At 40.0% G+C, this 21831-nt stretch overlaps 1 protein-coding gene across 1 annotated transcript; it reads right to left on the reverse strand.

Annotated features, from left to right (window-relative positions):
• Positions 1-241: 241 nt before the first annotated feature.
• LOC103303785 (caspase-1-like) lies at positions 242-11113 on the reverse strand. Its single transcript, XM_054724966.1, has 8 exons — positions 11095-11113; positions 10264-10530; positions 7594-7691; positions 6578-6751; positions 5149-5383; positions 4188-4331; positions 2565-2674; positions 242-343 (listed from the first exon to the last, which is right to left on the reverse strand). Exons 1-8 carry the CDS (start codon positions 11099-11101, stop codon positions 245-247), a joined length of 1134 nt encoding a protein of 377 aa, XP_054580941.1. The 5' UTR covers positions 11102-11113; the 3' UTR covers positions 242-244.
• Positions 11114-21831: the final 10718 nt, after the last annotated feature.

A 21831-nucleotide genomic window follows, 5' to 3' on the forward strand; every position in this document is an offset into this window, starting at 1 on the left:
CTCCCTGTCTTACTATGGCTTATCTCCTTGATTGGCTGATTGATTAACTGATTATCAAATGAGGAGGATCCAGATTCATATAAGTAGAGAAAAAAAATAACAACTAGTCTCTAAACTACATCAATAAGCAACATTAATTTTAATACCAAAGCAATTGGCTATCATTAGTCATTGAACCTCACCACCAGTTTTACTTTCCCATTTATCATACATGTCAACAGCTTTGATACTTGCTGTTGTATTTTCAATTGCCAGGAAAGAGGTAGAAATATCTTGACATGGATAGTCGTTCAATGGTGGGCATCTGGGCTCTAACATCTGGCTTTTCAAATGATAGTTGTACCTTTAAAAAAAAAAAAGGTTCTAGATGAAACTTATCTCTTATCCACTCAGAAAACATTTTGCACCATGAGCCAAAAAAATTCTGGTAATGATGGGACCGAGCCAATGGATATTCTAACTCTCTCTCACTATTACCCTACTGTTTAGAAGTAGCTCCCTATGTCAGAATAGACTCTTTATCTCCAAATAAGCACCTCATGCCTAACCCAAGGCCTTTCAAAGTTCACTTTTCTATTTTGGGTTTCAGCTCTACAGAGCTTAACTGATCTCCTGGAGTCAATTCATGAGAACTGGATCTCAAAAATGCTCTGCATTCAACATCCAAGGTTAATCCTGAATTCAATAAGGCACAAACTCAACTATTATTACTAAAACCTGAACACAACAACTTTCACATCCTAACCAACAAGCTGACCTCTGAAGTGTTTTGTCATGGACTGATAAATGAGATTCTATTAATACCATTGCAATTGGCTAGTTATTAACAATAGAACAGGAGCAGAGGGGAGAGACAAGGCTCTTAAGGCATGTTATTTGGGCAGCTTCACCGGGAAGCTGGAATTTCACAGGCCCGTTCCCTGTGTACCACTGGGGGAAGAGATCCAACAAATGGGAGATGAAGGCACAAACAAGGAATTGGGTTTACAAGGGAAAGAGCCTGTCAGTCACGCCTGGGGAGCAATGGATTTGGCTAGACTAGGCAGGGCCATTGAAGCTGGCTCAAATTTGGGAATACATAAACCCGCTGATAAAGAAGCTCCCTCTCTTGTGTGGCTCTCTTGGCTCACATGCTCCTCTGGCTTTGTTCCTGCCCCTGTTGTCTCCATAGCTACATGGCCCAGAGCCATATGGACCTCACACATAATGGACTATAACTGGAAACACAAATTAAGGTAGCTTGTTGCTCTATCTGACTGTGGAGACATGGATAGGAACTTTGGACACTGGCTTTGATTTCAGATCTGCTGAAAACAAAATGGTACTTCTTTCTTGGCAGGACAAAGGGAAATGGGACCTTGGGAACTCAGGGGTATAACTGCACAGAAATGAAGTTTTCTATAATGTATCACCTTCCCATGTGAGTCTCAGAAAATTTCTTTTCTCAGGATATTGCAACACACCCTCACCCACCAGCAAGTGGTGGGGATGAGGATGTCTCCACTGACCACACTATTTCTAGACTTCTCCTAGCAATGCCTTTGGAAGTACAATATCTAAATCCTATTCATCCAACAGGACTTAATTTCCAAAGTTCTCATTCACAGAGACCCCAACTCACAATGCAATCTTCTCCTGTTACAATGCAATCTTCTCCTGCTTACTAAAGGTGTGTTTTCTTTGCCCAGAGTGCTACTGTTCTCTACAGTTTTCTATTTAAAAACAACCATGCAGCCCTACCTGGTTTGGCTCAGCAGATAGAGCGTGGGCCTGTGGAATAAAGGATCCTCTCTCATCATTGATGCTTCTATCACTCTCTCCCCTCACCCTTTCTCTTCAAAATCATGAAAAATATATTTTAAAAAATAATAAAAAATAAAAAACAGCCCTACTGCCCCATCTTCTTAATACCCTAAAGGGCGAGATGTATTGATACTCATGCATTGGTTTATTGAATAAATATTAATTCCTATATGCTAGCATGTTGAGATATTGAGCAAATTCATGCCTTCCTGAAGCTTGCATTCAAGTGAGTAAGTACAGGTAAAAGCAAACAGAATGTATGCCCAATGAGTGGTGGAGAGAACCATGGAGGAAAACAAATTAGGAAAAGAGGGGAATAAGAAATTTTCTTAGGTGGGAAAAGAATTTGGTCTTTCTTTCTGGACAAAACCAATCAAAGAATCCCTTCTTCCTTTCTTTCACATGCTCTACAATAACACCCAATATTTTTTTTTCAATAAAGTAAGCCATACAAATCACCTCAAAATATTTTCCATTCTTTGACTTTAAAAATATGTATAGCCCATAGCAAATAAGCTTCATGTTACATTATTTTGTTTTATTTCGTTCTCATGCAATTTTGGGGTGACATCTACTTTTCCTAAATCAGATGTCAACCCCTGGAAAATGGAAAGCAGGCACTGTTCTACTTTTGTTTGCCTGACAAAGTCTGTCATTGTCATTTGAAATAAGAATAAGAGTAAGGCTTTCTGCACACACACAGACACACACACACACACACACACACACACGATTAAAAAAGGCAGAAGAAAAAAGCTTACCTTTCGAAATACTTCCTCGAGGTGATAGAGCCAAGAATACTGTTGGAAGCATCTGATTAGCTGTGCGATGAAGAGAGAACCTCTACTAGGGTCTCTCCAGGATACGTTATCTAGGAAGATAAGGGGTGGTCAGCCTTGGGCTGTGCCCTTGAATGTTTTCTTTTATCACACATTTGTTTTATGTAATTTTTGTGTTTTTTTAAGCATAGTTTTGGAATCAACTTGACATGTTTAGGGGAAACACATCTCTACATCAACTAATTTTCCAAAAAGAGGAGAAAAATATCAAAAAACTGGCAGAGATTTTACTGAAGGGATAACTCACCAGGATTTCATAATGATTGCATTATATTCTTGGAACTGACTCTTACTATGTGCTTCATGTTAATTCGCTTGGTTTTGAAAAGAGGCTTGAGAGATAACTGAAAGTATCCCATTTTACAGAGAAAAGAATAGAAGCTTAGAGGATTAAAGAATTTCACCAGGCTTATACAGTAAGCAACAAAAAATGGCTCCCTGGCTTCCAGGTTGTTTACAGCGTATATAGCAGACCCTTTCACAATAGTATAAGCAAGGTAGGTGAACAAATCCAAAGGAAGCTATGAGAGGGGCATATATTTATGGCATAGATTGTGGTGATGGTTTCACTGGTGTATATTATATGCAAACTCACTGTGTTATATACATTGAGTATATATAGCATTTTGTATGTTAATGAAACCTCCATGAGCCCTGACTGGTGATGCTCAGTTAGAGCATGGTCTGCACACTGGAGAGTCTCGGGTTCCATTCCTGGGCAAGGACATAAACCTGGGTTGCAGGTCAGATCCCTGCCCCCTGGTCAGGGGGTTGTGGGAGGCAACCATTTGATGGGTCTCTGTCACATGGATGTTTCTCTCTCTCTCTCTCTTCCCTTCCCTAATCTTCCTTTCCACTTTCTCTAAAAGTAATGGAAAAAATATCCTAACTCCTTGGGTGAGGGGAAAAAAATTAAAAAAACCTCCATGAAATGGTTTCAGAAAGAAAAGATTTAAAACAAAAATTTGCAAAGTAGAAACATTCAAATGTAAAAGGCTTCATAAGATAACTACCTTGAGGTCAAGGACTAAGCACTGATCCCTATTATTAGGCCTGCTAAGCCCAGGGTATAATTTTCAACCTCTTTTAAAGGATCTCCTCCTGCAGAGCCATGCAATGGCTCCCTCTAAATAGCATCTAATGAGAACCATGGAGAAAAGGAGCTGGTGTTGGTAATTTAAGGAGGGCAGCCAGTCTCAGGATCCATTAAAACTCCATTCAAAATGTTAAACAGATTTGTTAGAAAATGGAATCAAATTTGTTTTTTAAATGGTGTATGGGGATCGGGTTCCTTGTATTGGGTTGTTCTAATATTTGGTATACATTTGACCATAAAGTGCAGCACTTACAATAAAAGTACAGTTTTAAAAATTGGAAAATATAGAATCTCTGTTTCCATAGAATAGATCAGATAAATGTAAGTGGTTTTGAAAGCCCTCAGAATGTGTCTTATGTCCCTGCTGCAGGGATGTTATCTCAATAATCTAGAATCATTCCGAGGCAGCATCAGGCCCACAAACCCTTGACTGTAACTGGAAGACCTACGTGGGGTTGAGGAGCAGAAAGCAATGAAGTCCTTCTCCACGTGAGCTTTGGAAACAGCATCGTCCTCCAGGCTCTCAGCTGACTGTGAAGAGCTGTCCATCACGGCTGCTGGAGAGTCACTGACCCACAATTCCCCGCGGTTTTCTGTAGAGACATTAACTTTGTGCAAACTGTGTGCCTCCCTCAGTATGGCTGTCACAATCGTCTACCTCAATCTTTTTAAATATTTTTTCTTACCAATTTCACACACACATACTCACACACACACACACACACACACACACACACACACACACACTAAACCCTTGCTCCACACACATAGCTTGGCCTCTCTCTAGTGTCTTTGAATAACGTGCCAAATAGTGATGGTATTAGCAAACTGGAAGAACCCGTTTCCTAAGAAGAGCAAAGGCTTTAAAACCTTATCTGCATAATTTCAGAGTCTGGTTACCATCTTTTTAGCTAGGCTATTTCTGCTTTTTCTTCCAAACACTGCTCCAAAACGCTAGGAGGCCATTGGAAGTCAGAAAAAAACAAAGGAAATGTTGACAGCAATCCCAAGTGCCCACATCTCCCTACTCACTTCCCTTTCAATAACACACAAGGGAACAGCCCCACTTTCCAAGGGAATTCTTCTCAAGCCAGAGAATGTCAAAATGCCTGTGAGACAGTTACCAGTAAGGCTGTCATTAACATGATCTTCTGCCAAGGTTTCAATACTTGTGTTCAACTTGGATTTAGGGATTCTGAAGATCTCCTTCACCACGTATCTTGGGTTAAATTGAATAGATATTTCTTAGCAGAAAAAACAATCTCTCATGATACCAACACCCCGTGGAGTTTCCCAAGAATTCGATTCACTTTATTTGCACTGAATGGGGTCTACGGTTGTTTCCCCTACAAGGAAAACATACATCACAATGCACTGCAAACCCTTTGGATTTTCCCTGTCAGAACTCACCACCTCTGCAGGCCTGGACAATGATGACCTTAGGTTTGTCCTTGAGACTGGGGCAGTTGCGATTGTTGAATATCCGAAAGATGGTGTCATAAGGTAGCACGTCTGGGTTTTCATCGCTATGCTGAGTCCCACAGAGTCTATCCAGGAGGCCATGCGACATGAACACCAGGAATGTACTATCTGAGGTCCTGTGCTCTGGGCGGGCAGCAAATGTCACCAGCACTGACTCCATCTCCTGAAAAAGGCCACGGGACCTTACTCTAAAAGGACAAGCTTTACCCCCAATCTGACCGCCTATTTGTCCTGAGCAGGATAAGAAACATCTGCAATGTTCCAGTCACTGTGCTTCAGATAGCGGCGCTCAATGACAGTTTTCTTTGTCTTCTGACAATAGAGCTGGGGGTTCAAGGATCTGCTCCTGCTAACATTATATGAGCTGCCCTCTTGATGTATTTCACATTTGTTTATTGTCACTTACATACCTTTTCTTTCTGTCTCTGTCTTTTATCTGATTACTTAATAGGAGCCATGCATCATATATGTATCATACCCCTTCCCTTCAACAACCCTTCTCACTGTACTTATAATAAAATCAACCTTCTGACATATGTGTACTCCCTCCTGCCGTCCTCTCTTGCTCTCCTTACACTGGTCTTTTTGTATATTTCATGGGCCAGTTTCATATGTAGTTCAGACTTTTCATGGTAGTGATCCCTCTTGGAATGTACTGCATTCACATGTTCCCAGACCTGTGTTGTTACCGGTAGTCATCTGTCACGTCCCATACTGTCTCCTGACAAGGCTTTTCCTGACCGTTCCATGGAAGCAATTACTCCCCACTCACCAATTCACTCTCATGTTGTCTTTTTCTTTTTCCACTTACGTTTATCCTTATTTTCACTCTTACAGAGAGACACAAGACACATCAAATCTCTGAAATTTTCTGTTTTGCTTTTTATATGATTGCCCCCACCTGTAACCCTAAATCAATTTGAACTTGGAATACCCTGTCTCATTCACAGATCTACCCTCAGTGCCAAAAATAGGCCCTGGGACCAAGTCAGGACTCAGTATTTATATGGTGAGTACATGCCTTTTGAACATTCATTACTGTAGAATTTCCTGGGAATATTGTGTCAGAATCCCAATCACCCCACTTTGGAAATAAGAATTATGAGGGTATGCATGTCAGTCAATTTGTGTCTAGTTTTATGGAATTGAGGATATTTGGAGCTCAAAAGAGACAGAGATTTCCCCTATCTAATAATTTCATTTTATAAACACACATACTCACATGCACCTGCACATACAGAGAGATATGTGGCCTAAGGTTGGTAAAGTATCTGGCTATCATTATGGAGTTAATTTGGTAGCAGGAGGGTGTGTGTGTTGAATATCTGCTTCTTTGGGGTGGGTGTGGAGCCCTTACCTTGGCTGTGAGGTTCTTTTCCACGATCACATGATAGCCAAGGCCCACAAGCAACTCTTCCATCCCTGTGATGTCAAGTTCAGCCCCCTGCCTGGGCTGAAGATGATCAAACTCTATATTGCATATGATGAGAGCCAGGCGAGTGCGGCCCATTTTCTCCTTTATTGGATAGATCTGCAGGAAATGGATATAGAGTGAGTTTGATTTACCTAAATCTCTTTTAAACCTTCATAAACTAATCTCTGTTGCTTAGTTAGAGGCTCATGGATCTGCAGTGTCCCCTCCCTTATACCAGAGACCCTGCTTTTTTCTTTGTAATGGATTGAACTGACATAAGAAGGAAGAGAATTGAAAGTGATTTTGCACTTTCAGATTATATAAAAATAAAAGTAGACCGAGAAATAAAAGAATGTAATTTATTTTCCAAGAGCCCAGAAGTGGACCTAGAACATATTTGGGATAGTTACGAAAGAATATTGAAGAGACTAGAACAATTCCAACCATAACTTTCCCCTCTCTCTTCTCCACCTCAACAAATTCTCCGTGTTCAAGGTTCAGATCAAATTTCATAAAAAGCAGGAGACATTTTCTACTGACTCCAGCTAAAAATAAATACTTCAAAGATGCTCTGCCTTTGGTAACATCATTATTTCAGTATTGTTTTTAACACATCAAGATAAAATAGGTTTAAAGCTTTAATATATTTAAGTCATGTTTTGTGTCTAGTATGAAAATAATGACTAAATATTTTGATCTACAGCTATAGCTTAATTATAATAATTCTCAAATAGATAGAACAAATAAATGAAGAGAGAGATCTGTATTTAATCATGGGGTTGAAAGAAAATGGGAATCTGTGTGAGGCTATATGAGCTCCTCCTTGCTCAAAGCAGCTATGAAAAAGATTGTTACTGTCCCAACCCTACCACTCTGCAATTAGTGCTTTAGGAAATTGTGTACTTGGTGAAAGCAAGTGTTTCTCTCTCTTTTTCTATTTTATGGGTAGAACACAGTACCTCTCCAGCCCTTTCTTTACACACTTTCACGAAATCTTTAGGAAGACAAAGCTTGAGGGTATCTGTAGTTTCTGCTGACTCAGCTTGCCCAGTCTTTTCTGGAGGAATGGCAGGATATATCACATGAAACCATAGAATGTAAATTTTAATATCGGCATCAATGCATCCTCTGAAGACACAATTCATTATGCTTGTCAATTTCAAGGACAAAAATTAAATTTAAAGTTCTTAAAGTTTTTATAAGGATATTAGAATAACAATACACACCTTAGCAGTTTAATCCAGAAATTATAAAAATTGGCATGACCTAACAAATGTGAAATACCCTGATTTTTCATCCCATAACAACTATTGAAGACAATATTTTAATAGAAAAATATGGTCCATTTGCCTGCTCTGAATGAGGGAGAGCCATAGGCTGTCCCTCAAAATGCTGAGCCCAAGGCGACAGATTGCACCTTGTCATGTCCTTCCCATCCAGACTGCTGGACTGACTAACCATCAATAAGTTCAAGAACGTTTTCTGGAGGAGGCCTTGTGGTGGCAGGAGTGTACATGTCAAGAACTATTTTTTAGAAAGATCTCTCCCATTAAAGTCACTGAAATAAGTCATCTAATTACCACATTATGTGGCCGGGAAAACAATTGCCCAGTAGATGAGAGAGAGACAAAGGCATGACAGCCTGCCTGAGGAGGCATCAGCTGGCAAGCAGCTAGGAGACTCCATGTGTTAGCTTCATTATAGTGGTTTGTCTAAGTGGTTTGTCTCTAGAACTCAAGGACTCTGACCAGAAAGGAATGGGGCAAGGGAGAAGAAACTTTGGCTACTACACAATTATCCCAAACCCCTATTGTTAGTTATTGATTGCCTTTAATTTGGGGGAGTGTCAAATGGGAAAAAAAAAGGTATTAAAAGGGGAACAGAGACTTGTATGCATGCATATAAGCATAACCAATGGAGGCAGACAACAGAGGGTGATAGAGAGGGCAGGATTGGGGGGGGGTTAAGGGGGCAATGGGGAAATAAGCAGACATTTGTAATACCTTAATCAATTAAAAAAAGAAAAATATATATTTAAAAAAATAAGAGGAAAACAAGAAGTTACCCAGAGATGAACTTTGTATGGCAGTAAGCCAGGCATAAGCTTCCCCTAGTCCTGGAGAAAAAGATGTCTTGTTTTCAAAGAACAAATTTCCCTCTGATTGGATTTGGGCAGTATAAAAGAGACCAGTGGTTGAGAGTTGCCAGAGCTCCCATCTCGGCTGTGTGGGGGACTTAGGGACTATGGAGAGAAGGGGCAGGTCAGATGCCGGTCTGTCTTGTATCAGGGCCTCAGGAGGATGTGAGGTCAAGGTCAGGCCTTACACAATGGTCTACAGCCTAGTTCCATGCTAGTGGACAACATCACATAAAAGAAAATGCAAGAGGGCAATAAAATGAAAGAATCGACATAGAAAACCCTAGCTTTTCTGTCAGCATTGACTTTATTTTCTGAGTGCTTCACCATCATTGAAATATTTTATTCTTCCTGGAGAGCAAACTTTTGGAGAGAAATCAAAAAACTACTCAATGACAGACCTTAAGTCTTCATGTCATTAGATAACTATATAAGTTTCTAGAGATTCCTAGACTTAAGTAACTAGCTAAGTAGTTAACTAACTAGCTAACAAACTAAATAAATAAGTAAAGTGCCTTGCCAGGAGGACTAGAGATGTGGTATGAAATTTATCAGACTGTTCTCATAAACTTCAACAACTGAGCTGCCACATACTCAGGATGGGAAGTGAGTTTTAATTCAAAGAAGGACTCAGAGGCTAAAGGAGTGAGAATAAAGAGTAAGGAGACAGGGCATATACAATAGTGCCACTGACTTATGTGAACGGAAGGAGCCACATGCTAACCTGACAAGCTCAGGGGAGGCCTATGTGGCAGTCTTGCAAACTCAGAGACCTGAAATAACCAAAAAGGATGGTTTGAAAATTAAATATTTAACTACAAACAGGTTATAGTGGGCAGTCATGTCCTAGACCGATATCTTCCCTGACAAAGGTCAACTTAGATCTTTACTGAGCCCATTTGCCTTTTTGCCTCTAAGATAACATATCTGTGAGATGTCTGTGAGATGTCTGGGTAACTTGTAACTTCCTTTTTACCCCGGACCCCTCAGGGCACAACAAATGGCACCGGGACATTCCTTCATTGTTATTGTTATCAAGTTAATTGTCAACTGTTAATTACGTTAAAGTATCCTGTATCTATCTCTGTAAGAGAAGCACATGTCCATCATTTCACTTTTCACCCAATCCCAGAGGTTTCCCCGCTTTGCTTTGTCCCACCTCCCTAATCTGTCACCAATGGATTTCATGTAACTCACCTACGTCCCTTTTCTTTGATTTCAAGGTATAAATATAGATGTAACCCTGCATTCTCCGGAGCATTATCTCAATTCATTGAGGTTCTGCTTCCCGGCATATGTCGACATTTTGGCTCAAATAAACTCACTAAAATTCTTTACAGGTTTCAATGGTTTTTTCGTTAACACTTAGAAATGGGGCCCTGAAGCCAGACGTAAAGAAGTTGTCTGCAAACTAACATGACCAATGAAGACATCCTATGTGGGTCAAAGACACGGGGCCTGCGTGGACCTTAGTCCGAGTTGTAGACCTTACCTGGGGACAGCCCCATCTTCTCTGCAAGGTGGGAGTCGATTTCACAAATGTGAGTGATACACACTTGGCTTGCCTGGGGCCCTTTCAGAATGACTGAGTCAATCAAAGCTCGGGCCTTATCCATAGCTGTGGCATTTTCATTTCTTATTTTCTCCATCTCCTCCTGGTTCAGCACTCTTTCATCAAATAGGTGATCCAACAAGACATTTATCATGCCCTCAGTCACTGATTGGACAAAAACCTTCCTCTTCTCCTTCAGTTCTTTGTCTGTTTGAAGCAAAAGGATTCCTCAAGTCACTAAACAGCCTCGGTTTCCTCTCAAGTCAGCAACAGGGAATAGCCTCCTTTAGATTTAATCCACAAAATGTCCCTCCCCATGCAGTTCAGTCATCCTGAGCTACCCACAGCTCTCACTCTTCCCTCAGTGGGGCCCAGTGTGCTCACTGAGTGCCTGAAGTCTGAGATTTACTATGGGTGACTCCTGTCTATTCACCTCTGCATAAAAAAAGAAGGAAGCAGTGAGGGCCTATTTCCCTTGGGGACAGCAGCTGCTGGTCCCCATCTCATGGGCATCCTGCACCCTTTGTCAGATAAGTAAGTTAAGTGTTTGGGGCCCCTTCTCTACTTCCCTTTCTACTCCCTCCTCTTTCTTCTCTCTCCCTCAGTTCTGTTCACCTAGTTACCATAAACATTCACAGAACCTAATTATGGCTTCCCCCAAAGCCAGCCACTTCCAAAAATTTTCCCCAAGATGTATCCTTTTAGAAAATAATAATAAAGAAAAAAACAACAAAATAGAAGAAGAGCAATAAAAATAATCTCACAACTCACCTTCCATGGCTTTTCTCTCTTAGCTTTGGCTTGCAATTTGAAACTGAAAGCATGTTCCACCTCCTTTTAAGCAGGGCGTGTATACCTATCAGAAAATACCTACTGCTCATTCATATGCAAGTCTTTATCTTTTCTTCTAAGTTATAATCTTATTGCTTAACTTTGGATTGCATCAGGGTGTATATCGTGGGAAAATTTCTTTCACCAGCACTGGATGTGGCTGGTCTAGGAAGGGAGTGGAGCCTAGAGAATAAAAAGTAAAGAGAAAATATGCATTCACTTAAACTCACTCAATAATGAATCTCTCATTCATGAGGATGTGTGATCTGGAAAGTAACTCATCTTTGGTGTCTTAGTCCATGCACGGTGTACTTATATGCATACATACAAGTCCTTTGGTTGATCTATTTCCCTCTTTCCCCAACAATTCCCAGCCATACCACTGTAATTTGACAGTCTGTTCAGTGCTTTACTGCTTCTGTATCTATCTTTTCATTCATCAGGTTATAATGTTCTTTATTTTCCATAAATGAGTGAGATCATGTGGTATTTTTCTTTCATTGCCTGGCTTATTTCATTTAATATAAAATGCTCTCCAGGTCCATTTATGCTGCTGCAAATGGACCTGGAGAGCATTTCCTTCTTTTTTTATAGCAGCACTAGAGGCCCAGTGCACAAAATTCGTGCACAGGTGGGAGGTGTCCCTCAGCCCAGCCTGCACCCTCCAATCTGGGACCCGTCAAGGGATGTCTGACTGCCCATTTAGGCCCGATCCCACTGGGTTCGGACATTCCTCTCACAATCCAGGACTGCTGGCTCCCAACCACTCGCCTGCCTGCCTGCCTGATTGCCCCTAACCACTTCTGCCTGACAGCCTGATCACCCCTAACTGCCCTCCCCTGCAGGCCTGGTTGCCCCCAACTGCCCTTGCCTGCAGGCCTGGTCCCCCCCAACTGCCCTCTCCTGCAGGCTTATTTTCCCCCAACTGCCCTCCCTTGCAGGCCTGGTCCTTCCCAACTGCCCTCCCCTGCTGGTCATCCTGTGGTGGCCATGTCCACATGGAGGCAGCCATCTTTGACCACATGGGGCGGCCATCTTGTGTGTTGGAGTGATGGTCAATTTGCATATTACCTCTTTATTATATATGATAGTATTCCATTGTGTAGATATACCATAGTTTTCTAATCCACTCATCGGCTGATGGGCATTTAAGCTGTTTCCAAATCTTAGCTATGGTGAATTGTGCTGTTATGAACATAGGGGTGCATATATCCTTTCTGATTGTTGTTTCTAGTTTCTTGGGGTATATTCCTATAAGTGGTATTACTGGGTCAAATGGGAGCTCCATTTTTAGTTTTTTGAGGAAACTCCATACTGTTCTCCACAGTGATTGCACCAGTCTGCATTCCCACCAGCAGTGCACGAGAGTTCCTTTTTCTCTGCATCCTCGCCAGCACTTGTCTTTGTTAATTTGTTGATGATAGCCATTCTGACAGGTGTGACAGGGTATTGCATTGTCGTTTTGATTTGCATCTCTCAGATAATTAGTGACTTTGAGCATGTTTTCATGTGTCTTTTGGCCTTCCTTCTGTTTTCTTTCAAAAAGTTTCTATTTAGGTCCGTTGCCCATTTTTTTATTGGATTATTTATCTTCCTTTTATTAAGTTGTATAAGTTGCCTGTAGATGTTGGAGATTAAAGCTTTATCAGTGATAACATTTGCAAATACATTCTCCAATACAGTGGGCTTCCTTGTTTTGTTGATGGTTTCTTTTGCTGTGAAAAAGCCTTTTATTTTGATGTAGTCCCATTTGTTTATTTTCTCTTTAGCTTCCATTGCCTTAGGAGCAGTATTGGTGAAGAAATTGCTTCCGCATATGTCTAAGATTTTTCTGTCTGTGGATTCCTCTACCATTTTTATGGTTTCCTGTCTTATGTTTAAGTCCTGTAGCCATTTTGAGTTTATTTTTGTGTATGGTGTAAATTGGTGGTCTAGTTTCTTTTTCTTTTTTTTTTTGGCATGTATCGGTCCAATTTTCCCAACACCATTTATTGAAGAGACTGTGTTGTCTCCATTGTATGTTTATACCTTCTTTGTCAAATATTAATTGAGCATAGTGGTTTGTGTCGATATATGGATTCTCTATTCTGTTCCATTGGTCTCTATGCCTGTTCTTGTGCCAGTACCAGGCTGTTTTGAAAACAGTGGCTTTGTAATACAGCTTGAAATCTGGTATTGAGATCCCACCTACTTTTTTCTTCTTTCTCAGGATTGCTGTGGCTATTCGGGGTCATTTTTTATTCCAGATGAATTTTTGGAGAGTTTGTTGTAGGTCTGTGAAATATGCCGTTAGTATTTTAATGGGGAGTGCATTGAATCTATAGATTGCTTTGGGCAGTATGGGCATTTTTATGAAGTGGATTCTACCAATCCATGAACATGGTATGTTCTTCCATCTGTTTACGTCTTCCTCTATCTCTTTTTTCAGTGTCCTATAGTTTTCCGTGTATAGGTCTTTTACCTTCTTAGTTAAGTTTATTCCTAGGTATCTTAAATATTTTAGTGCAATGGTAAATGGGATTGCTTTTTTAGTCTCTCTTTCTGTAAGTTCACTATTGGTATATAGGAATGCAATAGATTTCTTGGTGTTAATTTTGTATCCTGCTACATTGCAGAATTCATTTATTAAGTCTATTAGGTTTCTGATGGAGTCTTTCAGATTTTTTATGTACAATATCATGTCATCTGCAAATAAGGACAGCTTTACTTCTTTTTTTCCAATTTGGATGCTTTTTATTTCTCTTGTTGTCTAATTGAAATGGCTAATACTTCCAGTACTATGTCAAACAAGAGTGGTGAAAGTAGGCATCTCTGTCTTGTTCCTTTTCTTAGGGGAAATGGTTTTAGTTTTTGCCCATTGAGTATGATGTTAGCTGTGTGTTTGTCATATATAGCTTTTATTATGTTGAGATATGATTCTTCTATTCCCACCTTGTTGAAAGTTTTTATCAAGAAAGGGTGTTGGATTTTGTAAAATGCTTTTCTGCATCAATTTATATGACTATGTGATTTTTATCTCTCAATTTGTTTATATGATGTATCACATTTATTGATTTGCAGATATTGTACCATCCTTGCATTCCTGGGATAAATCCTACTTTGTCATGGTGTATGATCTTTCTGATGTACTGCTGGAGGTAATTTGCTAGAAATTTGTTGAGGATCTTGGCATCTATGTTCATAAGAAATATTGGCCTGTAATTCTCTTTCATTGTTTTGTCTTTATCTGGTTTTGGTATTAGGGTGATGCTGGCTTCATAGAAGGAGCTTGGAAGTATTCCTTCCTGTTGAATTTTTTGGAATAGTCTGAGGAGGATGGGTTTTAGTTCTTATTTGGATGTTTGGTAAAACTCCCCTGTGAAGCCGTCTGGCCCCAGGCTTTTGTTTGATGGAAGCTTTTTAATGACTGCTTCAATTTCTTCCATAGTTACTGGCCTATTGAGCTGTTTAGATTCTTCCTGATTGAATTTTGGAAGGTTATATTTTTCTAGGAATATGTCCATTTCCTCCAGGTTGTCCAGTTTGTTGGAATAGAGTTGTTCATAGTATTTTTTTTTTTTTTTAAATAATCTTTTGTATTTCCGTGGAGTCTGCTGTTATTTCACCTCTTTCATTTCTGATTTTGTTTATTTGGGTCCTCTCTCTTTGCTTTTTGGTGAGCCTGGCTAGAGGTTCATCAATCTTGTTTATCCTTTTAAAGAACCAGCTCTTGGTTATGTTGATATTTTGTATTGTTTCTTTGGTCTCCATGTCGTTTATCTCTGCTCTGATCTTTGTTATTTCCTTCCTTCTGCTTACACTGGGCTTTTCTTGTTGCTCTCTCTAACTCTTTGAGTTGTAGGGTTAGGTAATTTATTACCATTGTTTCTTGTTTTTTGCAATAGGCTTGTAGAGCTATGAACTTCCCTCTCAAGACTGCTTTCGCTGTGTCCCATAGATTTTGGATTGTTGTGTTTTCATTGTCATTAGTTGCCATGATGTTTTTCATTTTTTCTTTGATCTCTCTGGTTACCCAGTCATTGTTTAATAGCATGCTGTTTAATCTCCATGTGTTTGATTTTTTTGGATTGTTTTTATTGAAGTTGATTTCAAATTTTATGCCACTGTGATCTGAGAAGATGCTTGATATGATTCCTATCTCCTTGAATTTGAAGACTTTTCCTATGACCCAATATATGGTCTATCTTTTAAAATGACCCATGTGCACTTGAGAAGAATGTATATTCTGATGCTTTGGGGTGAAATGTTCTGAAGATGTCAATTAATTTAATCTGGTCTAGTGAGTCATTTGGGATTGATGTTTCTTTGCTGATTTTTGTTTGGAGGATTTGTCCAATGGTGATAGTGGGATATTAAATTCTCCTACTATGATTATATTACTGTCAATTTCTTCCTTGATATACTCCAGGATTTGTTTTTATTTTTTTTTATTTTTTAATGTATTTGGGTACTCCTGTATTGGGTGTGTGTATATGTTTTCCAGAGTTATTTCTTCTTGTTGGATTGCTCCCTTTAGTATTATGAAGTGGCCTTCCTTATCTCTTGTTATGTTCTTCACTTTGAGATCTAATTTGTCAGATATAAGTATTGCTACCCCAGCTTTTCTTTTTCATTTCCATTAGCCTGAAAAATCGTTTTCCATTTCTTCACCCTCAGTCTGTGTGCATCTTTATTTTCTGAGGTGGGTTTCTTGTGGACAGCAGATATATGGGTCTTGTTTTCGTATCCAATCTGTTACCCTGTATCTTTTGAGTGGGGCATTTAATCCATTTATGTTTAAAGTTATTATTGAGAGAGTGGATTGAGAAAAAAGATGGCGACCAGCAGGAAGGTAGGGAGAGAGAGAGTGTGAGTGAGGAACCCATAGAGGAGAGTGTAGATGTGTGTGTGTATGAACTAGGGTCAGTCAGATTCTGCAGGTCTTCCAAGGGGCTGCCTAACCGGGCAGTCCTAGACGGCAGAGCCCCATGCACAAAGCGGACACTTCTCGGCGGCTGGTGCGGACACGGAGACCACGCCATCTTGAGAAACAGAGCTGCCTGAGACTAGGATCCTGGCTTCAGACACAAACCAGGACCCTGCAGCCACTGGGGACAGAGAACTGCTATCACAACTTCAGACCAACAGACAACAAGAATCAAGACTCCCCGGCAGCAGATTTCCGTGAGTCAAAGAGCCTATCCCCCTCCCCGCAGGCGTGCAGATAGCGCCACAGTAACTGATAGCCCTGCCCCTCACCCAAGCTGCAGAGCGCCCAAGCTGCAGAGTGCAAAAGCTGCAGAGCACCGCGCACGGACGCGCTCCCCTTTAAAGAATTTGGTGTGCGGGACAGACAAAGCTCCCCTTCGGGGAAATCTGACAGCGCACACAGAGGGCTCCCCTTCAGGGAATTTGGGGGAATTTGGCTTGCGGGACACAGCTCCCCTTCGGGGAATCTTAGAGCGCGCACAGAGGGGCTCCCCTTTGGGGAATTTGGCGCGCAGGATGGACTCTGCCCCCCTTCGGGGAATCTGGAAGAGTGCACGGAGGCAGCTCCCCTTCAGGAATTTGAGAGTGTGCGAAGCCCTAGCTGGTTTGGCTCAGTAGAGAGAGCACACACAGGACGCAGCTCCACTTCAGGGAATTTGGCACGCTAGACACAGCTGCCTGGGATCCCTGACTCACAGCGCATTCACACTAAGAGTCAGTGACCCCAATTGTTGGTGCATGCACACACAGGGACCCTGATTCTCAACAAGAAATCACACAAGGCAACAGAGACTCTGACACTCGATTCTTGGTGCAGACACAGGGAAACTCTGACCTCTGGCACATGCTAAGGATCTCATTTTTGGCACATACCAACAGTGTGGTACAGACAGGGCCCTTGAGTCTAAGTGTTCACATGAGACCACACAGAACACTGGGGACACTGACCATGGGCAAGCCTGGTTCCCACCAACCAAAGGCAGCCACATGTCCTAGTGTCAGAGCACTTCGGTGAAACTCGGGTGGAGCGAAGTCCCCACAGCACACGGCCCAGGTCCACGCAAACTGAAGACTGAGCTTTCTGGTGATAGTCAGACTCGGGAGACGTAATAACTCACAGAGGAAAGAAAATGAGGAGTCTCCAAGAAAGGAAATTAGTGAAACTGAAGCTTGCAACATGACCGAAAAAGAGTTCAGAGTAATGGTAGTGGAATTTATACATCGGATGGATGAGAAAATCAACAACTTATGCAAGAATCAGGAAGAAATGAAAAGTGATATAGCTACAATAAAAAACACCATGGAAAGTTTCAACAGTAGACTAGAAGAAGCAGAGGACCGAATCAGTGAGTTAGAAGATCAGATACAGAAACAAGCTCAATCTGAACAGCAATTGGAGAAAAAATTAAAAAGCAGGAGGAAAGCCTAAGGGAGCTTCGGGACAACATGAAACGAAGTAACATGCATATAATAGGGCTGCCAGAAGGACAAGAAGAGCAGCAGGGATTAGAAAATCTATTTGAAGAAATAATGACAGAAAACTTACCAGATATGGGAAAGATAAAAGTTACACAAGTACAGAGAGTCCCAAGCAGGATCAACCCCAAAAGACCCACACCAAGACATGTCATAATTTCAATGGCAAATATAAATGATAAAGAGAGAATCTTAAAGGCGGCAAGAGAGAGACAGAGAGTTACCTACAAAGGAACACCCATCAGATTGTCAAATGATTATTCAACAGAAACACAACAAGCTAGAAGAGAATGGAAGGAGGTATACAAAGTGTTGCAAAGCAAAGGACTGAATCCAAGAATACTATATCCAGCAAGGCTATCAATCAAAATTGAAGGGGAAATCAGGTCCTGTCTTTCAAAGACAAAAAAAAAGGCTCAGGGAGTTTATCGCCACCAAACCAGCAATGCAAGAAATGCTAAAGGGAATACTGTAAAAAGAAGAAATAAACAGGTAAGAAGGAATACAGACACAAAAATAGATATGACTACAAACAAATACCTTTCAGTAATAACTTTAAATGTAAACAGACTAAATGCTCCAATCAAAAGACATCAAGTGGCTGAATGGATAAAAAAACATGTCCCATATATATGCTGTCTACAAGAGACCCACCTCAGAACAAGAGACTCAAACAGATTGAAAGTGAAGGGATGGAAAAATATCTTTCAGGCAAATGGAAATTAAAAAAAGCTGGGTTAGCAATACTTATAACTGACAAAATAGACCTCAAAGTAAATGCCATAACTAGAGATAAGGAAGGCCACTTCATAATACTAAAGGGAGAAATCCAACAAGAAGAAATAATTCTGGTAAACATATACGCACCCAATATAGGAGCACCCAAATACATAAAAAAAAACTCCTGGAGGATATCAAGGGAGAGATTAATAGCAATACAATCATAGTAGGAGACTTTAATACCCCACTATCACCACTGGACAAATCCTCTAAACAAAAAATCAGCAAAGAAACATCAATCCCAAATGACTCACTAGACCAGATGGAATTAATTGACATCTTCAGAACATTTCACCCCAAAGCCACAGAATATACATTCTTCTCAAGTGCACATGGGTCATTTTAAAGATAGACCATATGCTGGGTCACAGGCAAAGTCTCTTCAAATTCAAGAAGATAGAAATTATATCAAGCATCTTATCAGATCACAGTGGCATAAAACTGAAAATCAACTACAATAAATACAATCCAAAGAAATCAAACACATGGAGACTAAACAGCATGCAATTAAACAATGACTGGGTAACCAGAGAGATCAAAGAAAAAATGAAAAACATCATGGCAACAAATGACAATGAAAACACAACAATCCAAAATCAATGGGACACAATGAAAGCAGTCTTGAGAGGGAAGTTCATAGCTCTACAAGCCTATTTCAAAAAACAAGAAACAATGGTAATAAATTATCTAACCCTACAACTCAAAGAGTTAAAAAAAGAGCAACAAGAAAAGCCCAGTGTAAGCAGAAGGAAGGAAATAATAAAGATCAGAGCAAAGATAAACGACATAGAGACCAAAGAAAAAATACAAAAGATCAACAAAACCAAGAGCTGGTTCTTTGAAAGGATAAACAAGATTGATGGACCTCTAGCCAGGCTCACCAAGAAGCAAAGAGAGAACCCAAATAAACAAAATCAGAAATGAAAGAGGTGAAATAACAACAGACCCCGCTGAGATATAAAGGATTGTTACAAAATACTACGAACAACTCTATTCCAACAAACTGGACAACCTGGAGGAAATGGACATATTCCTAGAAAAATATAACCTTCCAAAAATCAATCAGGAAGAATCTAAACAGCTCAATATGTCAGTAACTATGGGAGAATTTGAAGCAGTCATCAAAAAGCTTCTGGCAAACAAAAGCCCGGGGCCTGATGGCTTCACAGGAGAGTTTTACCAAACATTCATGGAAGAACTAAAACATATCCTCCTCAGACTATTCCAAAAAATTCAAGAGGCAGGAACACTTCCAAGCTCCTTCTATGAAGCTAGCATCACCCTAATACCAAAACCAGATAAAGACAACACAATGAAAGAGAATTACAGACCAATATCCCTCATGAACATAGATGCCAAAATCCTCAACAAAATTCTAGCAAATAGGCTCCAGCAGTACATCAGAAAGATCATACACCATGACCAAGTAGGATTTATCCCAGGAATGCAAGGGTAGTACAATATCTGCAAATCAATAAATGTGATACATCATATAAACAAATTGAGAGATAAAAATCACATAGTCATATCAATTGATGCAGAAAAAGCATTTGACAAAATCCAACACCTTTTTTGATAAAAACTCTCAATAAGGTGGGAATAGAAGGATCATACCTCAACATAATAAAAGCGATATATGATAAACCCACAGCAAACATCATACTCAATGGACAAAAACTAAAAACATTTCCCCTAAGAACAGGAACAAGACAGGGATGCCCACTCTCACCACTCCTGTTTGACATAGTACTGGAAGTATTAGCCATCGCAATTAGATAAGAAGAAGAAATAAAAGGCATCCAAATTGGAAAAGAACAAGTAAAGCTGTCTTTATTTACAGATGACATGATATTGTACATAAAAAATCTGAAAGACTCCATCAAAAAACTAATAGACTTAATAAATGAATTCTGCAATGTAGCAGGATACAAAAATAACACTAAGAAATCTATGTCCTTTCTATACACCAATAGTGAACTTACAGACAGAGAGACAAAAAAGGCAATCCCATTTACCATCACACCAAAAAAATTAAGATACCTAGGAATAAACTTAACTAAGGAGGTAAAAGACCTATACGCAGAAAACTATAGGACACTGAAAAAAGAGATAGAGGAAGACGTAAACAGATGGAAGAACATACCATGTTCATGGATTGGTAGAATCAACATCATTAAAATGTCCATACTACCCAAAGCAATCTATAGATTCAATGCACTCCCCATTAAAATAGCAACAGCATATTTCACAGACCTAGAAAGAACTCTCCAAAAATTCATCTGGAATTAAAAAAGACCCTGAATAGCCACAGCAATCCTGAGAAAGAAGAATAAAGTAGGAGTGATCTCAATACCAGATTTCAAGCTGTATTACAAAGCCACTATTCTCAAAACAGCCTGGTACTGGCACAAGAACAGACATATAGATCAATGGAATAGAATAGAGAATCCAGATATTGACCCAACCCACTATGCTCAATTAATATTTGACAAAGGAGGCATGAACATACAATGCAATCAAGACAGTCTCTTCAATAAATGGTGCTGGGAAAATTGGACAGATACATGCAAAAAAAATGAAGCTAGATCACCAACTTACACCATACGCAAAAATAAACTCAAAATGAATACAGGACTTAAACATAAGACAGGAAACCATAAAAATACTAGAGGAATCCACAGGCAGCAAAATCTCAGACATATGCCAAAAGAACTCCTTTATATCTCAGCAAGGTCTGTTATTATTTCACCTCTTTCATTTCTGATACTGCCCCTAGGGCAATGGAAGCTAAAGAGAAAATAAACAAATGGGACTACATCAAAATAAAAATCTTTTTTACGGCAAAAGAAACTATCAACAAACAACAAGAAAGCCCACTGTATGGGAGAACATATTTGCAAATGGTATCACTGATAAATGTTTAATCTCCAACATCTATAGGCAGCTTATACAACATAATAAAAGGAAGATAAATGATCCAATAAAAAAAATGGGCAACGGACCTAAATAGAATCTTTTCAAAAGAAGACAGAAGGAAGGCTAAGAGACACATGAAAACATGCTCAACGTCACTAATTATCCGAGAGATGCATATCAAAACAACAATGCGGTACCATCTCACACCTATCAGAATGGCTATCATCAACAAATTAACAAATGACAAGTGCCCTCGTGCACTGCTGGTGGGAATGCAGAACTGGTGCAGCCACTGTGGAGAACAGTATGGAGTTTCCTCAAAAAACTGAAAATGGAACTCCCGTTTGACCCAGTAATTCCACTCCTAGGAATATATCCTAAGAAACTGGGAACACCAATAAGAAAGGATATATGCACCCCTATGTTCATAGCAGCACAATTTACAATAGCTAAGATCTGGAAACAGCCTAGGTGCCCGTCAGCTGATGACTGGATCAGAAAACTATGGTACATCTACACAATGGAATACTATGCTGC

Source organism: Eptesicus fuscus, chromosome 13 (genome assembly GCF_027574615.1).
Source record: "Eptesicus fuscus isolate TK198812 chromosome 13, DD_ASM_mEF_20220401, whole genome shotgun sequence".
NCBI classification, from domain to species: Eukaryota; Metazoa; Chordata; class Mammalia; order Chiroptera; family Vespertilionidae; genus Eptesicus; species Eptesicus fuscus.

Coding starts and splice junctions, on each gene's coding strand:
- LOC103303785 (XM_054724966.1), bottom strand. Junction 6,752..7,593: donor GTAAAGAAAGGGCTGGAGAG/GTACTGTGTTCT, acceptor CATTTCCTGCAG/ATCTATCCAATAAAGGAGAA. Junction 5,384..6,577: donor AAAAGAACCTCACAGCCAAG/GTAAGGGCTCCA, acceptor GGCCTTTTTCAG/GAGATGGAGTCAGTGCTGGT.